Source organism: Pezoporus wallicus, unplaced genomic scaffold (assembly GCF_028554395.1).
Source record: "Pezoporus wallicus isolate ANWC-B61680 ecotype Strahan unplaced genomic scaffold, APGP_CSIRO_Pwel_v1 contig_6714, whole genome shotgun sequence".
Classification (NCBI taxonomy): Eukaryota; Metazoa; Chordata; class Aves; order Psittaciformes; family Psittacidae; genus Pezoporus; species Pezoporus wallicus.
The window spans coordinates 2200107-2223904 of NW_026637486.1; the positions used below are offsets into that span (position 1 = coordinate 2200107).

At 43.4% G+C, this 23798-nt stretch overlaps 1 protein-coding gene and 1 long non-coding RNA gene across 5 annotated transcripts in view; one reads left to right on the top strand and one right to left on the bottom strand.

Moving 5' to 3' along the window:
- Positions 1-14344, bottom strand: part of LOC130597369 (uncharacterized) — a 61697-nt gene extending 47353 nt beyond the window's left edge. For all 4 annotated transcript variants that reach the window (XR_008971750.1, XR_008971751.1, XR_008971752.1 and 1 more), the window contains exon 1: positions 14034-14344. This is a non-coding gene — a long non-coding RNA (uncharacterized LOC130597369). The remainder of the gene's footprint in view (positions 1-14033) is intronic.
- EFEMP1 (EGF containing fibulin extracellular matrix protein 1) overlaps positions 11794-23798 on the top strand; it is a 51634-nt gene continuing 39629 nt past the window's right edge. The window contains exons 1-4 of the mRNA XM_057405844.1: positions 11794-11987; positions 12290-12378; positions 15294-15342; positions 15521-15781. Coding sequence (XP_057261827.1) covers positions 12298-12378; positions 15294-15342; positions 15521-15781 — 391 coding nt within the window. The 5' untranslated portion in view covers positions 11794-11987; positions 12290-12297. The remainder of the gene's footprint in view (positions 11988-12289; positions 12379-15293; positions 15343-15520; positions 15782-23798) is intronic.

Genomic DNA, 23798 nt, shown 5'->3' on the forward strand with positions numbered 1-23798 from the left:
TTCTTCACGGAAAAACCAGTCAGGAGCTGCAAGGATTACTGGTAGTATTATGCCACCACAATCACGGGAAGCATGGATTGAATTTCCAGCTTCACTCAGGGACCTAGTCCCTCTGCTAACCCCACCGACAACACATCTCAACCACACCACACTTAGTTCAAGGGAAAAGGGAATGTTTTCTGGAACTACTATATTAAATTACTATGAGAACACCCCACTAATAACAATAATATGTCGTACAAGTTCCTTTTCCTATTAGAAGGCCTACAAGTCAAGCCCTATAACTGAATCCTTGTACTGGCTATCTTCCAACTATGAATGGAAAAACACACTGACACAAAAGTTGATTTAAAAGACACCAGAGGGGTCACTTCCACATTAGGCCAGATTGAATTTTCCTCACATTTTGTGGAACTCTTCAGGAGATCTGTTATGGCATTCCATAGGTGAAAAACCAGCAAAACATACTCTATAAGAGCCTGCAGATGCAAGAGCTGAACACTTCTTTTCACAACAGACCAACCTACAATAACAAATCCTGTTGCTATTCACAAGAGAATCATTGAGTATTGCAAAACTTGATCATTACTGATTCATGACAGCTTGAGGAAAAACATCAGCTTAAGTAATCAGGTCAGGGCACTGCTGGTGACCACAGTGTTGGCAAAAGAAACCATTTCTGTCTTCGAATCTTTCATCAAAGTTTAACATTTCACAGTATTTATCTTTTAGCACTTCATTGCTGCAGATCAGTAAACAGCTAATAGCTTGAGAATGAGATGTTAAATTGTGAGCAAACATCTCTATTATCTCCTAATTCACTTACACTGTTCATGCTTTACATTCAAATTAGTAAAATTACTGTTAGGATCCCTAACAGTTATAAAATAATCTATTACTGCTGTTAAGAGCTTCACAAGGTGATTAATGCCTTACATAGCCTGACACTCAAGGGATGCTGTGTCACATATCACCAACTGGGAGTAAAGATCTTGTTCAGATCTTAAAGTGGACAAAACCCCTACTTTTTTTGAGAAGGAAATCGATGTGATCTTCATTTCCTCCTGGAAAATGAAGGAGGAAGTCAAAGCTTTTCTCTACTAAGGATGACTGCAAACAAATCCATCCCACTTTCTCCCACACCTTCATGATATTCTTTCTCTAATCATTCTGAATAGGCAGCAGTGTGGTGAAAGACCTTCTGACTCCAAATGAAGTATTGCAATAGCTCTTACTTACCTTCCTAAGGTGCACACTTAAAATAACCTAAAACCTAAAGCTGACAAACTGTTAATCCACCCCAAGTAAAGATCTGTTCTGCTGCAGAGAAGATGCTCTCCTTACCCTGCACCTACCTATGCTAAACGGGACTTATACAACAGAGTGTGTTCTGGCAATTTAAACCCAGCCCATAGGGGCCAACTTTCAGGCATCATAACTTGCTACACCTCAGGCCTACATCACAGATACACTTCCTGCATCACAGGAGGCTTTTACTAAATAACAGCAGCTATGTTGGAGACAGAAACTGAAGTTAACCGGATGAAGTGCGTCAAGAACTAATTCCATCCAAATTAATGCCCTGTGCAAAGGCATAAGCTGTGAGTTTCTACACAGAATTATTTGTTATACAGGTTTGCTCTAAAATAAATGTTACGTGACTGTTAACTTTGAATCATTATTAGCTCTAAAGGCACATTGTAAAACCACTCAGCTCCACCTTCAGAGAACAAGATTACACATCTCTTACAGTTTTCTGCTAATTATGGAAGGAAGGAAGATCTTTGATGGAAGGCAGGAAGCTGGAGGAAGAAGAGCTGGTAAGACTGTTTTACAGTCTTCTTACAGCTGTCACTAGAAAGTTTTCACCCATTCATAGGATTATTTCATAGTTTCAAGAAAACTCATTTTCCTCTAGTGATACCTGTAAGATTTAGGTGCTGCCTTCACAAAAGCAACATTAAACAAGACAGAATTAAATGTCATATTTGCAGACTTTCTAAGTGGACAGACTGTATTAAACACAAGGAACTCCCTTCTAAGACATGTCCCTGTAGATGAAGCGAGGACTCAGTGGCAGAGCAGTCTCAAGTGCTTGGATAGTGACTGTCAGAGTACATTGCCTGTTACTTGAAGCCCCTGTCCTTAGTTTTCACTGACCTTGTGATACATAATAATCCACACACACTCACAGACACCAGTTACATTCTACTTCCACACAGGGTGAGTGCCAGTCCTGAACTGATGCTTCTTTTGAATCAGCATAACAAAGGGAACCGAATAAAAGCATGGGGAAAATAAGGAAAGGTCCTTCTTAATAGTTGCAGTGCCACAGTCTTAGGGCCGAAGTCACCTCCATTGGTTTAGCACTTTCCCCTTTAAGGAAGCAAGGAATTTACCAGCTAACAGTAACTACAAATGTCCCCCAAAGCCATTTTGCACAGTTACAAAAATAGAACAGGCTCTTAACCCACCTCAGTCAGACCACACAAGGTTCAACACATCTCCAGTACAAGGCAGAGACAGAATCTGACCCCTGCCCTAAAGCAACAAGTGCCAAAAAAGGAGTTTTACAGCAATCAATCAAACAATCTACAGCAACAGGCTTAATTCATACGTAGAATCATAGAATGGTTTGGGTTGGAAAGGATCTTAAGATCATCCAGTTCCAACCCCCTGCCACAGGCAGGGACACCTTCCACTAGAGCAGCTTGCTCCAAGCCCCTGTGTCCAACCTGCCCTTGAACACTGCCAGGGATGGGGCAGCCACAGCTTCTCTGGGCACCCTGTGCCACCACCTCAGCACCCTCACAGGGAAGAGCTTCTGCCTTATATCTAACCTGAACATCCCCTGTTTAAATTTGAACCCATCACCCCTTATCCTATTACTACATCTTCAAGATGACACGTTTCTTAGTGTCCACAGCTTGCTGAGAGATAGCAGTCAGGAGCTCCATTAACAGCCAGAGATTTGTATATTAAATGCCTCCCCGAAAGATTTATAAATTCCAGGTACTTAATAACTGAGACAGATTGTTAATAACTCAGCCACAATTTGCTGACAAGATGCTGAACTAAGAGTTCTCCTTTGATTTGAGGAAAGCACAGGCAAGCTCAATCGGTTTTGCTTTTCCTGCTCAAGTGGTTTCTTGCAGAAGCTGAATTTATATGGAAAAAGTCTGTTCCCTCTTAGAGATACACATTTGAAAAATGAGTGATGAATATGAGCATAAATAACCAAGGCCTAAACTTCTGACAGACTGTAATTGTTACTTCTAGAAGTGAACATTTCTGCAGGCACAATTCACTGTTTAAAGTGCTGTCAAACATTGCATTTTTCAAGAGTAAGGGAGCTGGAAAGCAAAAACCTTTTGACATAGAATAGGATAAAAGAATCTGGAAGTAAGTATGAGTAAGACAGTGAGTAGGACCCAGGTAAACACATGCGCCTCCTTTGCACTGGTGCAAGTGATTTTTTTCCACCTGCCCCCTTCTCTTTTTGTTACTGTTGTATGAATGTGTGGAAAGACACAAGGACAGGCTCGTGCTCCAGCTGTGTGTGACTTGGTCTGCACACAGTGCTTTTCTTGAAGCATGTACCTAACCTTTACCTTCTGTACACTGAAGCCATGTTCAGCAAACCATTTCAACCAAAGTCCAAGAGCCTTCTGCAGGAAATCATAGAATTATAGAATGGTTTGGGCTGGAAAGGACCTTAACATCATCCAGTTCCAGCCTCCTGCCATGGGCAGGGATGCCTCACACAAGACCATGTTGCCCAAACCTCTGTCCAACCTGGCCTTGAATACTGCTAGGGATGGAGGATTTACCACTTCTCTGGGCAACCTGTTCCAGCGCCTCATCACTCTCACAGTAAAGAACTTCTTCTTTGTATCTAACCTGAACTTCCCCTGTTTCAGTCTGAACCCATCACCCCTTGTCCTACCACTACAGTCCCTGATGCAGAGTCCCTCTCCAGCATCCTTGTAGGCCCCCTTCAGACACTGGAAGGCTGTTACACTCCCTGGCTAACACAGGAAAGGGCAGAAATATGTTTGTGAAGAAGTAATCCCCATGTGGGAACCTCTCCAAGTGTGCTCCACACTGCCACCTGACAGCCCTGGGAGCAATCAGGCTCCTTGGAGGCAGGAGGCAGTACCTCAGGCATTGCTCTGCAGCCTCCAAAAGGGACACTTTAATATCATAATCTCCAGAACCGTATTTACGACCTGCAGCTGTGGTGCCAAAGAGGCCCCCCGGCCCCTTACACACTGAGACTATTGTTGGCAAAACAGAGCTCTGAGATTTCTCGAGTGACATAAGCAAGTTAGCTGAACTACATTGGGCTGCTCTGGATGGGGGTGGAGAGGGGTATTTGGTCTTCTTTGTGTTGATCAGATTATTAGGGGCTTTTATCACTTCTGGTGTTAGCAGTCTTCTAACTTTTAATAGCTCTTAAAGCACAGTAAGGTGTGAATGAGCAGGAATTCATTTGTCAGGGCTTTGGGCTTCCAGGGAATGAGAACTTGAACTGATTAGTAAAAAAAGAATCCCCATGTTGCACATAACGTAAAATAAGTATATATTGTAAGTTATGTGTGAGCTTATTACGCAGATGAAATGTTTGGCATTGCTCTGCAGCCACTTAAAAGGGATACCTCAATGACTTAGAGCAGTGGTGCTCCCTCTGTCTCACTCCCAGAGCAAAGCTTTTCCCTGATGTGGTTAAACTCCTACAGAGCACATTTTGGGAGCATATAGGGATATGGACTTCTCATTGCCAGCTTTCAGCTGTATCATCTTCCAGTCTTCTTGCCTTTTCCAGCATTCTGATGCCTTTCTACAGCATGTATCTGCAAAGAGGGGTGAGAGGATATCGCCTTTAATCTCATCTAAAGGAACAACCCCACTATTATTTTTCTTCTGCTTTCTGTACGACAGCATGCAGACAAGCACTAAGTTTAATATTCTAGGGAATTAAAGTGCTCTGACATATATACCCTTTGGTATTAACATGAAGATATTCACCAGAAACGTTGTGTCTCCGGACAGCAATGAACAGGTTAACTGGGCAGGTTGTTTGCCAAGTTCACCCCCACACAACAGGAATAAGAAATGCTGCTGCTTTTCTGGTATTAATAACTTCTTCTCAAAGGGAAAGAAAAGCAAACTCAGAGAGTTCAGAAGATGCTTATGAGACCAAAATACTGTTTAACCTATGTACTGATGCTGGTGCAGCAACTCTGCCCTACAAATCTGTTCTTCTGAGGTCTTCTTCCACAGCAGCTTTTCTGAGGTGGCTCATTTTTGCTGTGCTGAAAGATCACCACACTCCTACACTCCATTCTAGGTCCCCAAGGTTCTGCAGAAAGCATTAGGTTCAGGTTTTGAAATACAGATGTCTGCTTTGAAGGTGTTCAGCACTTTCTGAAACTCAGGAGTGTTCTATGTCCTATTCCAATAAGCTCACGTTTGCCTTTCTCAGAAACAAAAAGACTATACAACAAGAAGAGGAAAGACTGTAAGACAAGAAGAGACACCTCCTGCTCAGAGGAAGGGGAAATTGATGTCCTGTCTGGAGGGAAGATAAAGAGAAGACACAGTTTTTAGTTATCCACACTCATTTTCCTCTCTGAAACATGAATGCTGCAGTAGATGAAGTTCTGCCTGATTCTACTTTCAGCTGAGTCAATGGCAAGGTCCCTAAGACAGGCCCCATCACTGCTGCCTGAAGTCAGCCTCACAGAGAAGCGTTCAAATCGCACTGACTTTGAAAGGGATCTGGGTACCTAAGACAATGAACTGCCTGGAAATCCTGGATACGTAAAGTGAATGTATTCGCTTCACTTCCCTGTGAGATTTTCTTCATTTCACAGAGAGTGTACCAAGAAATAGAATCATAGAATCCCTGAGGTTGGAAAAGACCTTTAAGATCATGAAGTCCAACCATTACCCCAGGATTGCCAAGACCACCACTAAAGCATATCACTGAAGGGCTTGCCTACAAGGTGTGTTAACACTTAAATAGATTGAATGGTTTGCACAAAGCTTCACGAGAAGCCAAAATGAGAGATGAAGACTGTCTCTAGCATATTCTGGGTAATACTGGATCTGAATTCTGGCGTTCCTATTTTGCCTCTTAGCCAGAGCAAGGAACTGCACTGACAGAGCTGAATCAGAAGCAAGCTCTATGTTCCAGGTGCTATCCTGAATATCAGGAAGATTTTCTGTCCCTCAGATCGGTTGCAGTCCTGTGAAGAGGTTCTAGACAATTCTCATTTTAACCAAACTGGTTGAATCCCAGTTACAGCAACAGAATTAAACTCCTGCATGCAGCAATGCTGGTCTTCCAGAAAAAAAGGAAAGAAGGAACAGTGACTGGTGTTATAAAAGCCACATATCTCTAATGATGCACGTTTCCCCGTCTGCTGTTTCTCTTTTCTGACATGAGAAAAAGAGAAGGAAAATCACTGGTAGAGAGGGCAATGGAATAGAGCTGCTACATGGAGTAAAACGATTGAACGAGTTAATAATACCCATACAAGCAAGAGATCATAGAATCACAGAATCCCAGACTGGTTTGGGTTGGAAGGGACCTTAAAGCTCATCTAGTTCCAGCCCCTGCCACAGGCAGGGCCACCTTCCACTAGAGCAGCTTGCTCCAAGCCCCTGTGTCCAACCTGCCCTTGAACACTGCCAGGGATGGGGCAGCCACAGCTTCTCTGGGCACCCTGTGCCAGCACCTCAGCACCCTCACAGGGAAGAGCTTCTGCCTAAGAGCTCATCTCAGTCTCCCCTCTGGCAGGTTCAAGCCATTCCCCTTGGCCTGTCCCTACAGGCCCTTGTCCCAAGCCCCTCTCCAGGCTTTTTATAGATAGGAAGACTGCTAAAATTCCAAGTACAACTGCTTTTCAAAATAAAACCTTCACAGCGATAGTGCTGCAATTTAAGTCAAGGCCCATATTTGTCATACCTGAAACTCTCACCACATTTAAACATCTTGACCTGTACGGTTAATCCATGAAAACAGACATTCTGAGACTGTGAGTAAACTTTTGTTAAGTTGGACCTCAAAGTTTTGCCTTTGGAAACACTGAGAAAACCCTTGTAAACCATGTTCTCTCATTTTTCAATGGGAAGCCTGAAGTTAACACCACACAAGTACAAACAGGAGTGGTTTATGGCCACGAAAAATATTAACTACTTAAGACACAAGAGGTGATGAGCCACACATGCAAAGTAAAATGGACTCCTACCTCCCCACACTATTACATCCTCACTTCTTAGGTTGCTTCCAGATAAAACTCACACTTCTGATTTACTGATTTATTATAGCTGTACAACAGAGGAAGATGGACAGGCTCTGGGGAGATGCCTTTCTCATTCACTCACTCTCACTCGCATTTGTTTCCACTGTCAAAGGACTGGTACAAACACAACCACCCCATTCTCTGGGCATTCCAATTTCTGCTGGAGTTTACAGACATACAGAGTGTAAGATCACATCCCTATAAACTGCAGCAGCAAAGCAAACTGCATGCTTGAGAAATTGCAAACAAACCACATGCTGCTTCTTTAGGAAAAGTTCCAATTAAAAATGGCAGCAACATTGGACTTGAATATCCTCCGAGCATTGCTCAGCATTTAGAAATGAAATCACAGGTTAGCCTAAGTTAGCCAAAGGCCTCAGCACAACAAAACTCATACAAGAGCTCTTGTACAGGAGATAACCTGAGCGAAATAAAGGCTGAAATTCCAGGCTACTAAATTTCCTAATCCGACCTTTGTATATTTTTCTTGACCAAACTGCAAGAATTACGGGGCAGGAGTTTTCTTTGACGATGTGTTTGTATCACCCATGTATCACACTATGGTAATACAAAGCAGCAAACAAGTAATAACAACAAACATATATTTCATTTTAAGGAGAGGCTTAAGAAGGAGGGACTATGTTCTGTCTCCTTTGCTTCTGACATTTTGGTCCATTTTATCTTCTTGTAATTTCAATGTCTATGACCAGAAACTGATATGACACATTTTTTACCTCTCACTGTTAGTTTTCTGTGAAAGGTGAGAGTAATCTGCTGACACAGTTCTTTCAAATGAAGCCTGCAGTACAGTTAACACCTCACACCACATGCAATATGCTCGAGGTACCTCCCTGGAAGGTAAATAAACTCACAAAATCTTACCTCAAATAAAAGTTCAACATTTGTCATATTTAATCAGCAATAAAGTCAGGTACTTAATTCTTCACAATTTATCCTTCACCAACACTATGTCATTTCCAAGTCGAAACGTGGAAAACATTTTGACATTTGCAGGCAGTGTGGCAGAGAGGCAGCCTGTCATGTTATCAAAATAATTTATGTTCGAGAGTTCCTGTGAGTCCAACGGGAAAATAACATCTCCACCATTCCAGCTCTTAGTTTAGACAACTCCAGTGTTACTCGATACGACATGCTCGGGAAAAGAAATCATCTTAAATTGACAATGATAGTCCCCTAAGCTGACAAATACAAGTTGCTTAAATTCTCTGTGTGCTTCATTTTGTGTTCTTGCGAGCTCTGTTTGAAACAGGAAAAGGGGGTCAGATCTGGGAGTAGAAGAGATTAAACTGCAATTTTGTTTTCCTCATTTTCGGGCTTGCCTCTAATATCAATCTCAGCCTTCTCTAAATTATGTCCAGCTGTCTATGGCCCCCAGGGACAATTCTAGCAGCCAGAATTAGTTGGAGTGCAGTGACATTTTAACCACACACAGTCTTCCTCCAGCCTACCTATCCTTGGGTTTTTGAGGACAATGGAGGGGGGCAACAAGCCCTGCAAGGAAGAAAAAATGTGAACATTTAAGTCATAAACACATTGGAGTTAAAGAATGTACGAAAACTGTGGGGTTTAAGGAAAGCAAAAACTGAGATGTGACAGAGAGTTCACTAAAGCAGCAGGGAATAGAGTGCACCATTTGTGGAAGGAGCCAAAAGCAAGTAATCAGGGGCCAGCCTCGCAGGGCTGCCTCAACACACAGCACTGTCAGTGACTGCTGCAAAGGGTTGGCCTCAGCAACACCATGTTGTGTGTTCAGCAAGAAAGGATGGATGGTTTGACTGCTTCCTACATGACATCTTCAGACATTTCAGGTATGTAAATAAGTTGTTCTGCTGCTGAGCAGCTCATTCACATACCTCACACCCTTCTCAACGTTTCCAAGGGTCTAAATCCTGCTATCTTACATCAGTAAAATTTCCAGTGGCCTCAATAGGAAATATCTGAGCTACAACATCATGAACCGAGTCCACTACCTCCATTTAAAGGATTGAGAACTATCCCTGGCAGAATATGGTACTTCAGCGAATGTACAAGTGTGTCTGAAGCCAAGTATAGGATCCATGCTCACTGGCTTTCATACACCCTCCAAAATGATGTTACTGCCCTTTCCTGCTTTTCCTTTTCTAGAGTGAAAAGAACCCATTGCAGTTGTGTGGCAGAGACAGTGTTTCTCTAGGTGGCAAATTAAGACAAATTTTGATTTAATCCATGATCCAACAAGTTAAATTCAGTCCTCTCTGCATGGCAGATATGGCAATGCATTCAACACTCACCAAGTGCTGCTGTCAGTACATGTTAAGTAATGGACGCTACTATCTGTATTCATTAGATTATTAGAAACGTCTGTGTTGCTTCCTGTAAGCATGAAACAGTCAAATTCCAAAATACACTAGGGGGCACAGATACAGATTTACAGTAATACAAGTCAATAACTTAGAGACAATCTAACACTTCAAAGTTGTACCTGCAAAAAATGACATACAGGCTTTAAAGGAACCTTTTTTGGAGCAGGAGAGTAGGTATCAAAAGGTAACTTGTTACATAGGCCAGCATGAAAAATGTCCTAAAAACGTAGCCAACCTAAATTTTCTCTATCACACCATGTTGTTGCTTCTGTACTTCATAGAATCATCGAATAGTTAGGGTTGGAAAGGACCTTAAAATCATTCAACCCCGCTGCCATGGGCAGGGACACCTCACACTAGACCATGTCACCCAAGGCTCTGTCCAACCTGGCCTTGAACACTGCCAGGGATGGAGCATTCACAGCCCCCCTGGGCAACCCATTCCAGTGCCTCACCATCCTAACAGGAAAGAACTTCCTCCTCATATCCAATCTAAACTTCCCCTGTTTAAGTTACCCCTTGTCCTATCACTACAGTCCCTAATGAAGAGTCCCTCCCCAACATCCCTATAGTCCCCCTTCAGATACTGGAAGCTGTTCTGAGGTCTCCACGCAGCCTTCTCTTCTTCAGGCTGAACAGCCCCAACTTTCTCAGCCTACAGTAGGTGCTCCAGTCCCTGATCGTTCTCGTAGCCCTCCCCTGGGCTTGTTCCAACAGTTCAGTCACCAGTGAGGTGTGTGGACTGTAAATCCTACATTTTAGAGTCCCACTTACCTGTACACATAGAAACAGCAGTGGGAGAGGAAAAACACTGTCTTCTCTCATCACTACCTAAGAAAAAAGACAGGCAACATACTGTTGTTAAATGTATTCTGAAACGACCAACGTGGCTGTTTCTAAAACAGGTAAGAAAAGAAGCAGTTTGGTTCAGAGACAAAATTAATGTGACCTTCCAAAAAAGAACTGACACTTTACAGATGGGAGATCAAATACAATTTAGCATTAAGAATTTAAGGGGTGATATAGGGAAGCCATTCTCTAGGCCAGCAGTGCCAGAGGCCTGCAACCTAATATGACATTTTCTCAGGAGATCTCAAGCTCTCCAGGCTCTCCTTGGCCAACATTACGGTGGTAAAAGGGTTCTTTATTTAAAGAACTCATGTTCAGACATAGGAAGAGAGCTGCGCTGCCACGGCACAGTGCCCCCAGACGCAAAACTGAGGTCCTGAATAAAGATCCAGCTTATCCCTCTGTAGAAAGAGTTCCCTGGCACACTGCTCCTCACCAGCACCATGCTACCTATGAATGCTTCTACATCTCTGACATGCCTCTTCATCCTCCCTTCAGCTTTCTCACTGGGTAGGGAAATAATGGTAATTCACGCGCAGAAGTGGCCTTTAAAAGTAACGGCTGCTGAAGCTACATGATGTCTAATAAAACAGGCGTTCCCCTGTGAAGGGCTCTGGGGTTTTATTTACCAGATCCAGAATGGGAGGAGAACACATCAATCCCGCTGTTTAATCCCAGGTATCTTGCCTAGCTGGATGGACGCTCCATACTACTGCTTGCAAAGCCACAATTCAGCCTAAATTAAAAGTATACGTTTATTACACAGGCTTTCAAAACATGCTCCAAGGAGCAAGCCCAGCGCCCAGCATGAGCCCCTTCATCAAGATCTCAGGTAAGGAGATGGCGAAGCTCATTTATACAGATCAACATGTCCCCACACCTCAGTGCTCCGGTATCACAGCGCTGCTCCACACAACGGGGCAACCACACCACAGACGCTACTCCAGAGTCAGGTTACTACCGACCTACTGCCGCCTATGGCAGGTAAACCAACATGGACCGCACCACTTCCCTCCTTCCCACCTCCGCCTCATGGCGCTCCTCAACAGCCGCAGCCCTCGAAGGCCCACAGCACCCCGAGCGATGCCCGCGCTCCCCTCACGTCCTGCCCCGGCCCCGCCGCCCTTCCCCGCCAGCGGCTCCCCTCACGCACCCAACATGGCGGCGCGTCCCGCACCTGCCCCGCCTCAGGGCGCCCCGGCGGGCAGCAGCGCAGGGCCGTGCCGAGCCCGCCCCTCCCCGGCCCGGCGGAGCGCAGGGCCCGCCGCGGGGTCGGTAGGGGGCGTGCGGGGGCTCCGGTAGGAGCCGGGGCCGGTTCTATTTAGCTGAAGGCCCGCGGGGTGGGGGGAGAAGAGACGAGACCGAGCGGGCGGGCGGTGGCACCGCAGCGGAGCCAGCGGACGGACGGACGGTAACGCGCCGCCGGGAGCAGCGACCGCCGCCGTCCGCGCCGGCCCCGCCGCAGGTAAGGAGCGGGCAGCGCGGGGTGGCTCCGTGCCGCGGTGCCCCGGTTCCTGGGGCGGGTTTGCGGGGCAAAGCAGGTGCCCGGCGAGGTTCTCGCCCTGCGGGGCTCCCCTGGTCCCCCCTTCACTGCATAGGGCGAGCTTGCACACCAGAACGGCTTCGGCACCCGAAAGGTGCGCTGACAGCGCTGAAACAGCGGAGCGGAGCTGAGCCGCCTCGGCCAGGTAGCGGCCGGGCAGGAGCCGGTCCCGGCGGTGAGACCGGTGCAAACACCCGCCGTTCACTCGCTTGTCTTTCTTTGCAGGTTCACGATGTTGACAGCTATGTTCTTGGCTGCTCTCATCCTTATTACAGTGCATTCGCAGGAAACGGAGGAAACCATAACGTACACGGTAAGGTGGAACAGAGCTCGAGGTAATTGCTGCTTTGCAGGGATTCTTTGCTAAACGACCCTTAAGCAAAACCAAATTCCTTGCCAATGTATAGCATGCAATATAAAGTTCTTCGGGCTGCGATGTTAACCATAAAATAAGCCGTTCCTGCACCGAAACGGTGTTTTAAAGCTGAAGTTGACAGGATAGAGCGAAAGAGGCTACAACTGCCTGCTCTGAAAGCTTGTCTGTGCACCGAGCTTGATGAACTGAACGTTATGAGGCTTTAATATTTGTTTAATCCACTTTCCTCAAGACAAGGTCCCTATGGACCTGAATTTGAAATGGATGGAATTTGACAGATAATTAGGTCAAACATTCTTTGGTGTTTTCTTTCGGATATTTGAAGCTGCTTTTAACAAAATGTAAGTGCTTCAGAACTCGCTGCTCTCAATGAAGCATCCGAGCCCTGCAGTGACCACAGGACTTAGTTTCTGAGCTGGTTTTGAGCAGTGCTTCTGCATGGCTTGATAGATTTGCATAGGGACACTGGAAATAGGTTTTTCTTGCAACCAAGTGATAGAGTAAGAGGTTTAAAGGGCTTTTTGTAAAGCTTCTTTTGAACTAATTTGCCTGTGTTCTGCCTTCAGCTTGCATAATACATGTCGTAGAAGGAGTGGCAATTACACGGGCTTGGGCTGGGGAAAAACCCACACTTTCACATCTGATTTACAGTTGTAATCCCTGCAACTTGCTTCATATGGGTGGACCTCTGAATATGTGTACAGGCATTAGCGCAATGCCACACAAGCAGAAAATTCTGCACACATGCAGAAAGTCAGAGAACCACAGCCAAAGGCTGAGATTGTGTCTTACACAAGTAATCCCACTGAAGTCAGTGGGATGGCTCAAGCAAGTCAATATTGCAGAGTTGGACTTTAATGTAGAAGATGGGGCTTAAAGAAGCCTCAAGTGAGCATCCAGAAGCCAGCCATAAAACACTTTAACACTGGGCTTTAGAAGCAATAGAGTTTTGGAGGTTGGGAGTACTTCTCTTCAGAGGCTTCTGTGATTATTTTGTAAGTCCCTATATATAAGTGGAAACTGCAGATTTGATTACCTTTTGCAAATCCAGCCTAACACAGGGATCCCATCCCCCTGCTTTGGCTCACTTATTACGTGGTCTTTTTACAAAACTAAGTAGCATTTTCTGTTAAATCTACATAGTTCTGTTAATACCAATGGGAAATGTCTGGCATGCTTATAATTTGGGTTCCTCTACTCCATTTTCAAAGAGGTCTTAGCATTTAGGTGCTTCAATGATCATCAGACTCCAACCATATACTACTACTTAAAAAAAACTTAGCCTTTGGACATTTTACTCTTAGGATGCTACTGTTTCTCACATGTGCATTGTATTCATTTAGAGCCAAATCCTTTTTTATCCCTTTCTATCCCTTCAGCTGCAATAATAGATGGATTTGGCTCCTTGCAGTTAAATAGACAGTACTTCTGTTGTGCATTAGCAGGAATTGGGCAATTCAGTAAGTGCATGAATTAGCTGTTTTCCTTTGGGCTTCCATTCTCATAGCTACAGTAACTTTAGTGTTGTCACCTCGGCATGCGGTCATCCCCTTAGAGATGGAGAATTGTGATACAATTTGCTGTGCACTTACCCCTTTGGAAGTAAAAGCCTCCAAAGCTGCAGATCACTGGTGTCACCTGCAAAAGAAGAACATATTTTCAACCCTGTTGCTGAGTCTGTGTCCTTTAGTAACAAGTTCCTCAAAATAACTTGAGGCTAGTGCATGGAACAAGTGGATCTTGGCATTGGAAGAGCAAATTTATCCCTTGTATAGCTCCTCTGCAACAAGATTTAGCTCGCTTGACTGTGACTAATTACATTAGCTGACTGCATTCTTTTTTCTATAGGACCATTAAAGCAATATCCTGAGCAGCACAAGATGAGTATGAACCTACATAGTATGGCTCAGTTGATTCATTGATACAGCAGACACATTTAAAGTAGCCGGTATCATGTTGATACTTAGTTAATCAGTTTCTAAATGTCACTTGTGATTAAAATTGGCTAGAAAATGTAATGGGTTTTGGCAGAGGGATAATGAAGATGCCCACCCAACTGCAGGGCAGAATAGTTAAAATTCTTCCTCAGTGCTCTAGTCTGCATTGATATGAATAGTTACTGAGTATAGTCTTGTTTGAATTTTGCAAAGTCTTATTTATACAAGTAGTCCTGTTATAAACTCTAAGTCCTGTTATAAACTAACCATTTATTGTATGTCTCCCAATATAAATTGTTCTTCCTCGACTGCAGCTCCTGGAGTCATGTGATTGCAAAGCATGTGAATGAATTTCCAGCTGCCATGGGATCCTTCCCCATTGCTGGAGTGCTAATGGGAAAGGATGGAGCACGGGGGTCTGGTAGTCCCTCTGGTGAACTGGGAATTAGAGCTGTTCACCCATTGGAAGGCAGGGGGGTTGGAACTAGATGATCTTAAGGTCTTTTCCAACCAAATTCAGAAAAACTTGCTTTTTTTTGGATAACATTTTCATACTGCTCAGCTGGATCCAAAGGTTCATCTATTCCAGAATTCAGCCAATTACGCTTTAAAGTAGTATATAGAAAGAAGTCAAGGGGGCAGTGATGCTTTCCCACTTTGTTCCCAGCCCCAGTAAAACCTACCTACTCACCACAAATGATATCTCAGGAACTTCCCAAAATAGAAGCTCTCTCTGTATATATTTGTTGTTCCTGCCCAGCAGTGCTGTACCAATAGCTGTTTTTCTAGCTTACCAAGGTATGCAAACACTGCATTTCCCTTAGTGTCCAACTTGGAGTTTATTGAAGTATGCTTGATTATTTTTCCAAAATAAGGAATCCCAAGTAGCCTAATATTTATTTTTTCTCTCTCTAGCAATGCACAGATGGCTATGAATGGGATCCTGTTAGGCAACGGTGCAAAGGTACAGTAAATAATCCTTAAAGAATACCAATGGCAAGTCTGTCTTTGCAAATTATCACTGCACCCCCCTGTTTCGGACAAGGAGGCGTGCTTGCATGTCTCATTGTGTTCTTTGTGTTAATGGCTCCTGCAGAAGGTTCGCCTGTTAAAAGCATGACTTGTGTTGTTGCTAACCACAGATATTGATGAATGTGAAATAGTCCCAGATGCATGTAAAGGTGGGATGAAATGTGTTAACCACTATGGAGGATACCTCTGTCTACCCAGAACAGCGCAAATTATTGTAAATGAGAGAGAAGAAGCAGCAGCAGAATCCACTAGTGGTCGAAACAACGTCATTCGACGGACCCCAGCTGACCCTCACCGTGCCCCTCCAAACCCAACTCATCAAATCCAGTGTGCAGCTGGGTATGAGCAAAGTGATCACAATGTGTGCCAAGGTAAGCAAGCTGCCCTATGTTTTCTTTTCAGGATGACTGGAGTGTGTGTAATACCAAATGGAATACCTGGAAAACGATAGCCTAGAACTCTTGTATTCACTAGAATGTATTGTGGCACCATCAAACTGGACATGTAGATGCTTAAGATGCATAAATAAAATACATGTATGTTGTTATATTTCAAGGTACTAGAAGTTGCAGTTTGTTTCATCTATTTCACAGTATTGAGTAGAATTAGTTCTGTTCTCTGTAGAGCCTCAAAAGGATAACCCCTTAATGCAAGTAAGCAACTCCAGTCAAACACTTTGGGTTGAATTAATTATGTCCAGGAGAGGCAGTGCTTTGGCTAAAGAGGCAGCACAGCAAGTCATGTTCTAGACAATTTGTAAAGACTTGCAAAACTATGTATTTTTTAGTAAATGAATGCTGAATGGAACAAAAAATTACCACTATGTGAGCATTTGCTTAGAGCAGACTGTAATGCAAAAGAACAGAGTGCTTTTACTATGTATGAGGAATATTGCTCAAGTAGTAGGAACCAAACATCTGAACAGCTTGTGCTCTTCTGATCTCTATAGAAGCAGCTCTGTGCAGACCCTGCCAGCTTCCTTCCAGTCATAATCGAGCCAGCCTTTGAAACTATGGCAATGAAGAGCTTTCATCTGCATGTACATACACCACACACAGTGCCAAAATGCTCAGGGTATTAGCAATGTTAATTGTATGCATTCAGGACCCAGCCTCACAAGCACTACTGTAAACTAAGGCAGTTTCATTTATTATTTTATATAAATAGTTTACTCTTCTACTTGCTGAAGTAACAAATGCTTCATCCGCTGTTTTGTTTCCTTTCACAAAAGATAGATTCTACCCCTTGCTCACAAGCTGGGGTTTCAGGCACGTTAGTGGGATACCCGTGCAAACAGAGGGCAAAACGTGACCCCATGGTTCATCTTTTCCACTTTGTGGCCTGTAGCAGTATAATCATATAAAACAGTACTTGAGTGACTATAATCAGGGCAAGCTATAATATACAGTGGTAGTTCCTTTCTCCCTGGTATTCGTGTATACAGAACGTTATTTATCACTAGTAAGTAAATTCCCTGTCATTCTGAAGCACAGTAATCATCATGGAGGCTGGCAAAGTTATTTTTGTAGGCAAAGCCTCAGAGTTGCATTTCTGGCTTATCTGCTAATGTTCAACATTTCCGTCACTCCAATTCAAGAATGTCAAGCCAAGAACCTACCGCAGGAGGTCAGTGCCGTGATCCCCTTAACCCTGAGCGTTCACTTTGGCTTATCAAGGGAAAAAGCAATGCCAAGGATGGCAAATAGGGTTTATTTCCTTACTTTAACATAGTGAAGTAGCAGCAGAACCAGGAACCCGTGTTTGATCTGAAACCTGGGTTTGATCTGGCACTCCCTCCTTCAGGTGATGCTGTTATGGTGGCTGGCGCTCATCTTCACTGGTGAATTGCAATACATGCGTCAACTTTAGTATGTAACAACAGCTTTGACTAAAAAATGCCAGTAATGCTAGCAAACATGAACATCACTTTTTCTTCAATGGCTTTAGGTATATAAATTGGGGATAGCATAAGAAAGGTTAACAACATGTAGTACTAATACCTTACATTCCAAATAAAGGTCAAGAGTTAGGGTTAACTCAGATACCAACAACTGGTTGAGGTTTCTGTTTTGTTGGGAAGACTGGTGGTGATACATTACTATTACTTTACTCTATGCTCTGGCTTCCTGAACTTGCACCTAAATATTTATATCAAATTCACAAATCTTTGGTTAATTCATAACAACAACTCACTGTTGTTATAGTACCAGAACTTTTAAACCCTCAGATACACAAACTATGGTGAAATCTTGGGCTCGAGTGAATCAGAGTTTTGCTACTAATTTCCTCATGCCAAAATTTCAATCTGAATGCAGAAAGCCTGGGAATATTAATGTTTAAAAGTTGAAATGCATTGTACTGAATGAATTCCAGCTGGAAAAAGGGTAGTGGACAGTGTGCTTGAAAGGAAGGATAAAAGACTTTTGGAGCACTTAAAGAGTGCATTCGACTTCATGATCTTCATGCTTTGCACTGCTGAAAATATCTTATAAAAGATAATCTTGATCAGCAATGGTCCCACTGTGGATTTATTTAATTATAGTTAAAAGACTGTGCTATGATAACTGCTTGAGGCTCCTAGGGAGTGTAACTTACACATATAGTCACACTTAAGCTTGTTTTATTGTTTAGTAAATCAAATATGAAGTCCAGCTCCTTCTAATTGTTTGCAGATGTATGACATTTTCCTTCCAGTCCAGCAGCACTAAGTATTTTATAACCAATGTGAAAGTGTGGAGACCTCTGGTTAAAACAATAACATGCTCTGAGGAGCTGTATTACTGACATCATAGGAGAGCATGAGGGGCCTTCTGTTTAATACAGATGTCCACTCCCTTTTTAAGCATCGGATAGGGAGGGTATGGTAGGCCAAACACATGCATGTTGGTTTGGAATAAACATGCATAAATGACACTACTCCTGTTGGGCTTTAGGAGGCTTCAGTGATGTGCTGAGCTCCACTGTTGGGAAAAGCACGGTGCAGCGTGGCCGGATCCTATTTCTATTGACAGGAATGAGAAACATTCAGAGAGGCACATGATTCTCTGCACTTCTTAATCTACCAAAACATGGCCATGTGCCGAAGTTACAAAAGATACTTAATACCTTCTTAACTTCTGACCTGAAGAAAACAAGTGACAACTCTGATACTTATCAGTGTTGAGAGTTTTCTGCCTGCAGTACATGCTGTTATTTATTGGAGACCACACAGCACATGAAAGCCCCATTCAGGTTGGATAGGGCTTGGAGCAACCTGCTCTAGTGGAAGGTGTCCCTGTCCCTGGCAAGGGGTTGGAACTCGATGAGCTTTAAGGTCCCTTCCAACCTAAACCATTCTGTGACTCTGTGAATAGCACAGATGCAGACTGATCACAAAGCACGGTGCCTTGCATAAGACAATTCCATGGAAATTACTTCAGCTTCCTACGATATAAATCAGTTTTACAACTATCAGTGATCAGAAACACATTCTTGTGTAAGTGTGTTGATGGCAGAAGTTTGGGTAGCCAAGATTTCCTGGGAAATTCTTAGGAATACCACATGTGAGCACTAAGTGCCAGGAACCCCCCAAACTGATGAAAAGATGAGGGGAGGTTATTCTGGAGTAAGATCTCTTATGCAGAAAATGTGCAGAGCCCCGAGTCTGAAAACAAAGCTTCAAGTTAAAGTGTTTTAACTGTATCTTAAATTCCGAGTTTATGACCTTAACTAATCCCCCCTCTCCCCATGGTCAGTTCCCACTTCACTGCCACTTCTCAATTTGCCTTTACCTCTAAAGGGCTGCTGAACTGGTCCTTAAGTTAGAGTCCCACACGTGGCAACTGCCATCACTAGGGAAGCAACTCGAATGTTCTGACCTGTCATTGTGGGAGCATCATTCCCACTGGGAAGAGCAAAAAAACAGACTAAAAAATAGTTTTAAGCAAATTACTGAGTTAGCTAATATTTGCAGCCACTTTTTTGCCTGATAAAAAGTCCAAGAGCTGCACTCTGTTGCCTGCATACAAGCTTGAACTGGAGTTCTGGTGTGTTGTTAGGCTCTCTGTGATTGGAGTCTGCTCCTATTGAAGTCAAATGAAAATCACCCAATTAATTCAATTTTGTCAAATCCAGTCTGCAGGAAACCACTCCTAGAATGTTAACGGCACTTGAACGAAAATAAGACCAAGCCAAGGTACCAACTAACCTGTAAACTTGAGGAGGGAAAAGAACTTTCTTTTCTTGCCTTCCTATCACGCTGGCATTACAAGCAAAGTAGCAAGCATTCTTGCTCCTCAGTTGGACCAGCTACCTGCATTTCTCCGGTCTCTTTATAACCCCTTTGTGCTACTGTGACTGTAAAATACAGGTGGGAGACAGATGGTAATACAGCATATCAATGATTTCTTATAGAGAGAGAGAGAAATGATTTTTTTTCCTGATAGTTCTGCCTAGACTTGGTGGATGTTGCCTGCTTTTTTCCTTCTCTGTTGGGGGAGGAAAGGAATGAACTTGTTTTCTATGCTATGGTTATTTGTCCCCTCAAAATCATTTCAGGGGTCTCTTCATTGGTAGGTCTTTTTTAAGATTTCCAGTACTTTCCAAGCAACTTATCTAGGCTTTTACCTTAAGAAGTTAACTTACTGTGAAGAAGTCAACTTCGTGTAAGTAAGTTAACATTGTTAACTTAGTGAAAATAAGTTGAATAAGCCTAAAATCTGCATCTCTAGATCCCTCCTTTTTTAAGGAGGGAGACGCAAGGCTGAGCAATTCGTATTTTGTTTTCCATACAGAAAACCCTTTCTATTATGTGTATATGTTAGGGATGTGCAGCTAGCAGATAAAGGACATAAAAACTGGGTAAGTGCAGGTGCACTCAGCCTGGCTCTCTGCAGAGCTGCCTCGGGTTCAGGCTGGAGAACCTGGTATGCCTGAAGCAGGGTGCTCACCACTGATGTCTTGGCTGGGTGCAGACTGTGCTTCTGAAGTGCATGGCCTAAAGAGCTCCACTCAACGCGCTTTGATGTGCCTCACTGAGAGGTCTTGGCACATGCAAACCAGATCCCCTCCAGAGGGGGAACTGCACTGCAGGAGGGATGCTAATACATGCAAGCACTAACAAGCCTTCAGGCTCCGGGACCAGACTAGAGAGACTCTCAGAAATGTAGGTGCTGGGACAGTGGAGCCTCCACACAAGCTTCTGTTGTGCTCTTATGAACCCACACTGTTTCCTAATGTAGAGATAACCTAAAATCACAGAATGGCTAGCATTGGAAAGGATCCTAAGGTCATCCAGCTCCAACTCCCTTCTCATGGGCACATCACACTAGACCATGTCACCCAAGGATCTGTCCAGCCTGGCCTTGAACACTGCCAGGGATGGAGCATTCACCACTTCTCTGGGCAACCCATTCCAGTGCCTCACCACCCTCACAGGGAAGAACTTCTACTTTATATCTAACCTGAACTTCCCCTGTTTCAGTTTGAACCCATCACCCTTGTCCTATTACTATGGTCCCTGATGAAGAGTCCCTTTCCAGTATCCAAAATACACCTGTTTCTTACAGGAAACATTTTGGAGAGCCTTTCATATTTCATATTGCACCAAGTTTTCCCCCTTCTTGTATTTAAGGAGTACTTTAGAAAACGCTTTCAGGGCTACTTTTAAAAGAGCCTGAGTTGTGACAAGTTTAGTTCCAGAGGTGTTATTCCCAACAACACGAGACCTGCTGAGTTTGAGGATAGGGTGGGGAGTGAGGCTTTGGTAGGAAAAATAAGCTCTAGTTATCTGGTTTAGGACTCCGTTAATTCACCAAGGTACTTACTTGAGCACAGTTCATAGGTACGTATGTTTGCTCCAGTACTTCAAGTGGAGAATACTTGTGGCCAGCAGTAGCCACGTTAAGAGACTGACCATGCCCTTTGAATAGTAATTCCTGGGAAAAGCCATAGGAATTTTGCAGGTCTAAGAGAATCCACCACAGAAGGCTACAAACTGACAGTTCACAGCTCTTGGTACTGAGTGTTCATAGAAGCCAATTAATTCCTCATACATTTGGGTGCATCCTGCAGAGATCATTTTTCATCAGCCCATCCTGAACCAATTGTTCAAGCTGTTAATGTGTGAAACTGCTGCCTTTTGCTGCAAAGAGCCCTTTCTGGAGCATCTCTTTAATAGTCTTGAGGGACCTGAAGGGAGGTCACAAAAACTCATCTTGTTTTGAGGGCCTTAGGGCCTGTTTTGGGGCATTTAAAAAACTTTGGCCACTCTGAATCATCTCCCCATCTGTGCTATTTGCACAGCTGTGAGTGTCATGTCAAGACCTTGGATAGATCTTCTCTGTTCTTGTCTGACCATTTTACTGTGAACATCCATCACGAGCATAAATACTAGCAGCTGCTTTACTTCCTTGAGTTCCTTACTCCTTTTCCATTATCCTGACCCCTGCAGGAGTATGCTCAGGACGCTGCAGCTCAAGATTCATACCATATGCTAACCACACCGAGATTGAGGCAAGCTTCTGAAAGTTGTTTACCTCAGCTTCCTGAACTGTGATTATGCAGGCAAGCCTAATCTAGACTTGAAGTTTAAGTAAACTCATTAGCAGCTCTCATGGCTTCTTCTTCAAGACAAATGGGATTGTGCAGTAGCCCCATTGACTGTCACACTTTGGGGTTTGATTTGTTGATTGTGAAAAGCCTGTTTGCTTAGTAGCTCTGATGAGGCTAATGTTTTGACAGGCAGAACATAGCAAATGCATTCAGTAGGCCTGAAGAAAGTCCAAACCTTCAGCCATCTGTCCTCCTTCAGAATCTCACTCCCTAAGCTGGAGGTCTTTTTCATGATGCAGTCAGGAATAACACCAGATAGCAAAGGAGAAGAATGTGCTTATGTCTTGATCCTGACTGGGCATCCCAGTATACTTAACACCCCATTAAAAGGCACAGAGTATTTATATCTCCCTTCATGGAATTCCCTGTCTCTGTTGCAAACACTGACATAAGCATCCTAGAAGTCAGCAAACCCTACAAGGAGCTATAGCTGTCATCTGTTGCATTCTATACCATCAAAGAGCTTAAAACTTGACTTGTGGGAGCACGAGCTGGCTTCAGTTCCCTGTTTCAATACCTGCTGTCAATGAATTGTGGTTAACAGCATTGCACTGATACCAAGCTTTCCCTAGCAATAACAGCAGAGTGACAGCACCCTGGCAGCCTCTTTTAGCACCTTCCTTGGATAATTTTATAGTGATACAATTGTCATTTTGTGGATAGATTCTTTCTCCCCTACTTCCATGAAAGAATTGCAGCAATGTTCTCAATGTGTTTGCTTTGAGCTGGTCTGCAGTTATTTCATCCTGGGCTGCCACTGCATTACGTATAGTTCTTGAGCCTGCTGAAGAAGGCTGGGTGTTCCTCCTTTCTCCAGTTGTTTGCCCAGGGTAATTTCCTCTCATCCAACCCTTTTTGCTCTGTTTTCAAACCTGATTCAGATTATTTAATACAAAATGAACAAGCTCTTACCTGTGTTTTACTTTCATTTTTGAGTTTGGGTTACCGAGTCATCTTTTCTAACCCTAGAACATTTCTGAGGGATCTCAGCATTACAGACACACAGTTTTTCAAGCTCCAAGACATCTCTTGAGCATTTTTACTGATAGGGCACTAATTTAGCAAACTAGAAAACTGGTTCAAGAGCTGAAGTTTAAAACTGTTATTTTCCTCATTTTATTCTCTTTCCAAGTGATTTTCTTCATTTCTTTCTAAGGAAGATGATAGCTACTGTTTCTCCTCGCCTTTCTGTCTGTGCCAAAATAGTCCTACAGGCAGAACAAAGCTTCCCACAAATACAGAAGTGGTCTGTTTGATTCTTCACTGTAGCACATAGCACTTAGTGAGATGTTTATGTTTCTTTCATATCCTTTACTAAGGAAGAGTATCTCCTGCACTATAGCCAAGTGAACCAGTGTCCACCATTACCTGTTTTTAAGCTTGGTTTCATACAAGTTGAGCTTGGCTGTCTCCTTTCATTATACTTACAGAAAACTTACTCCCATCTTCCCTCTGTGATGCTTTTTAAGCTATTTTTTCCTGGGCTATCACCATTAATGCATGTTCTGTAATAATTCAGACAAGATTTAAGCATCCTTTCAGCCGAAGGGTTCTTATCAAAGAGAAGTTCACCACATACCTGCCAAAGTTCAACTGCTTCTGTGCACCTGCTTGAAAGATCTAAACTTGGCTGTTAAAACCTCTTCTCTCTGTATATGACAAGAATATATTGAATAGGTAATCAGCCATATATAGGTCATGGGTAAAAAGCATGAAATTTCACAAAGATTCTATCTGTTTTCATCTTTAAAGTACTACATTTTGGGTTTTGTAGCAACCAGGCAGCATTAGTTTTGG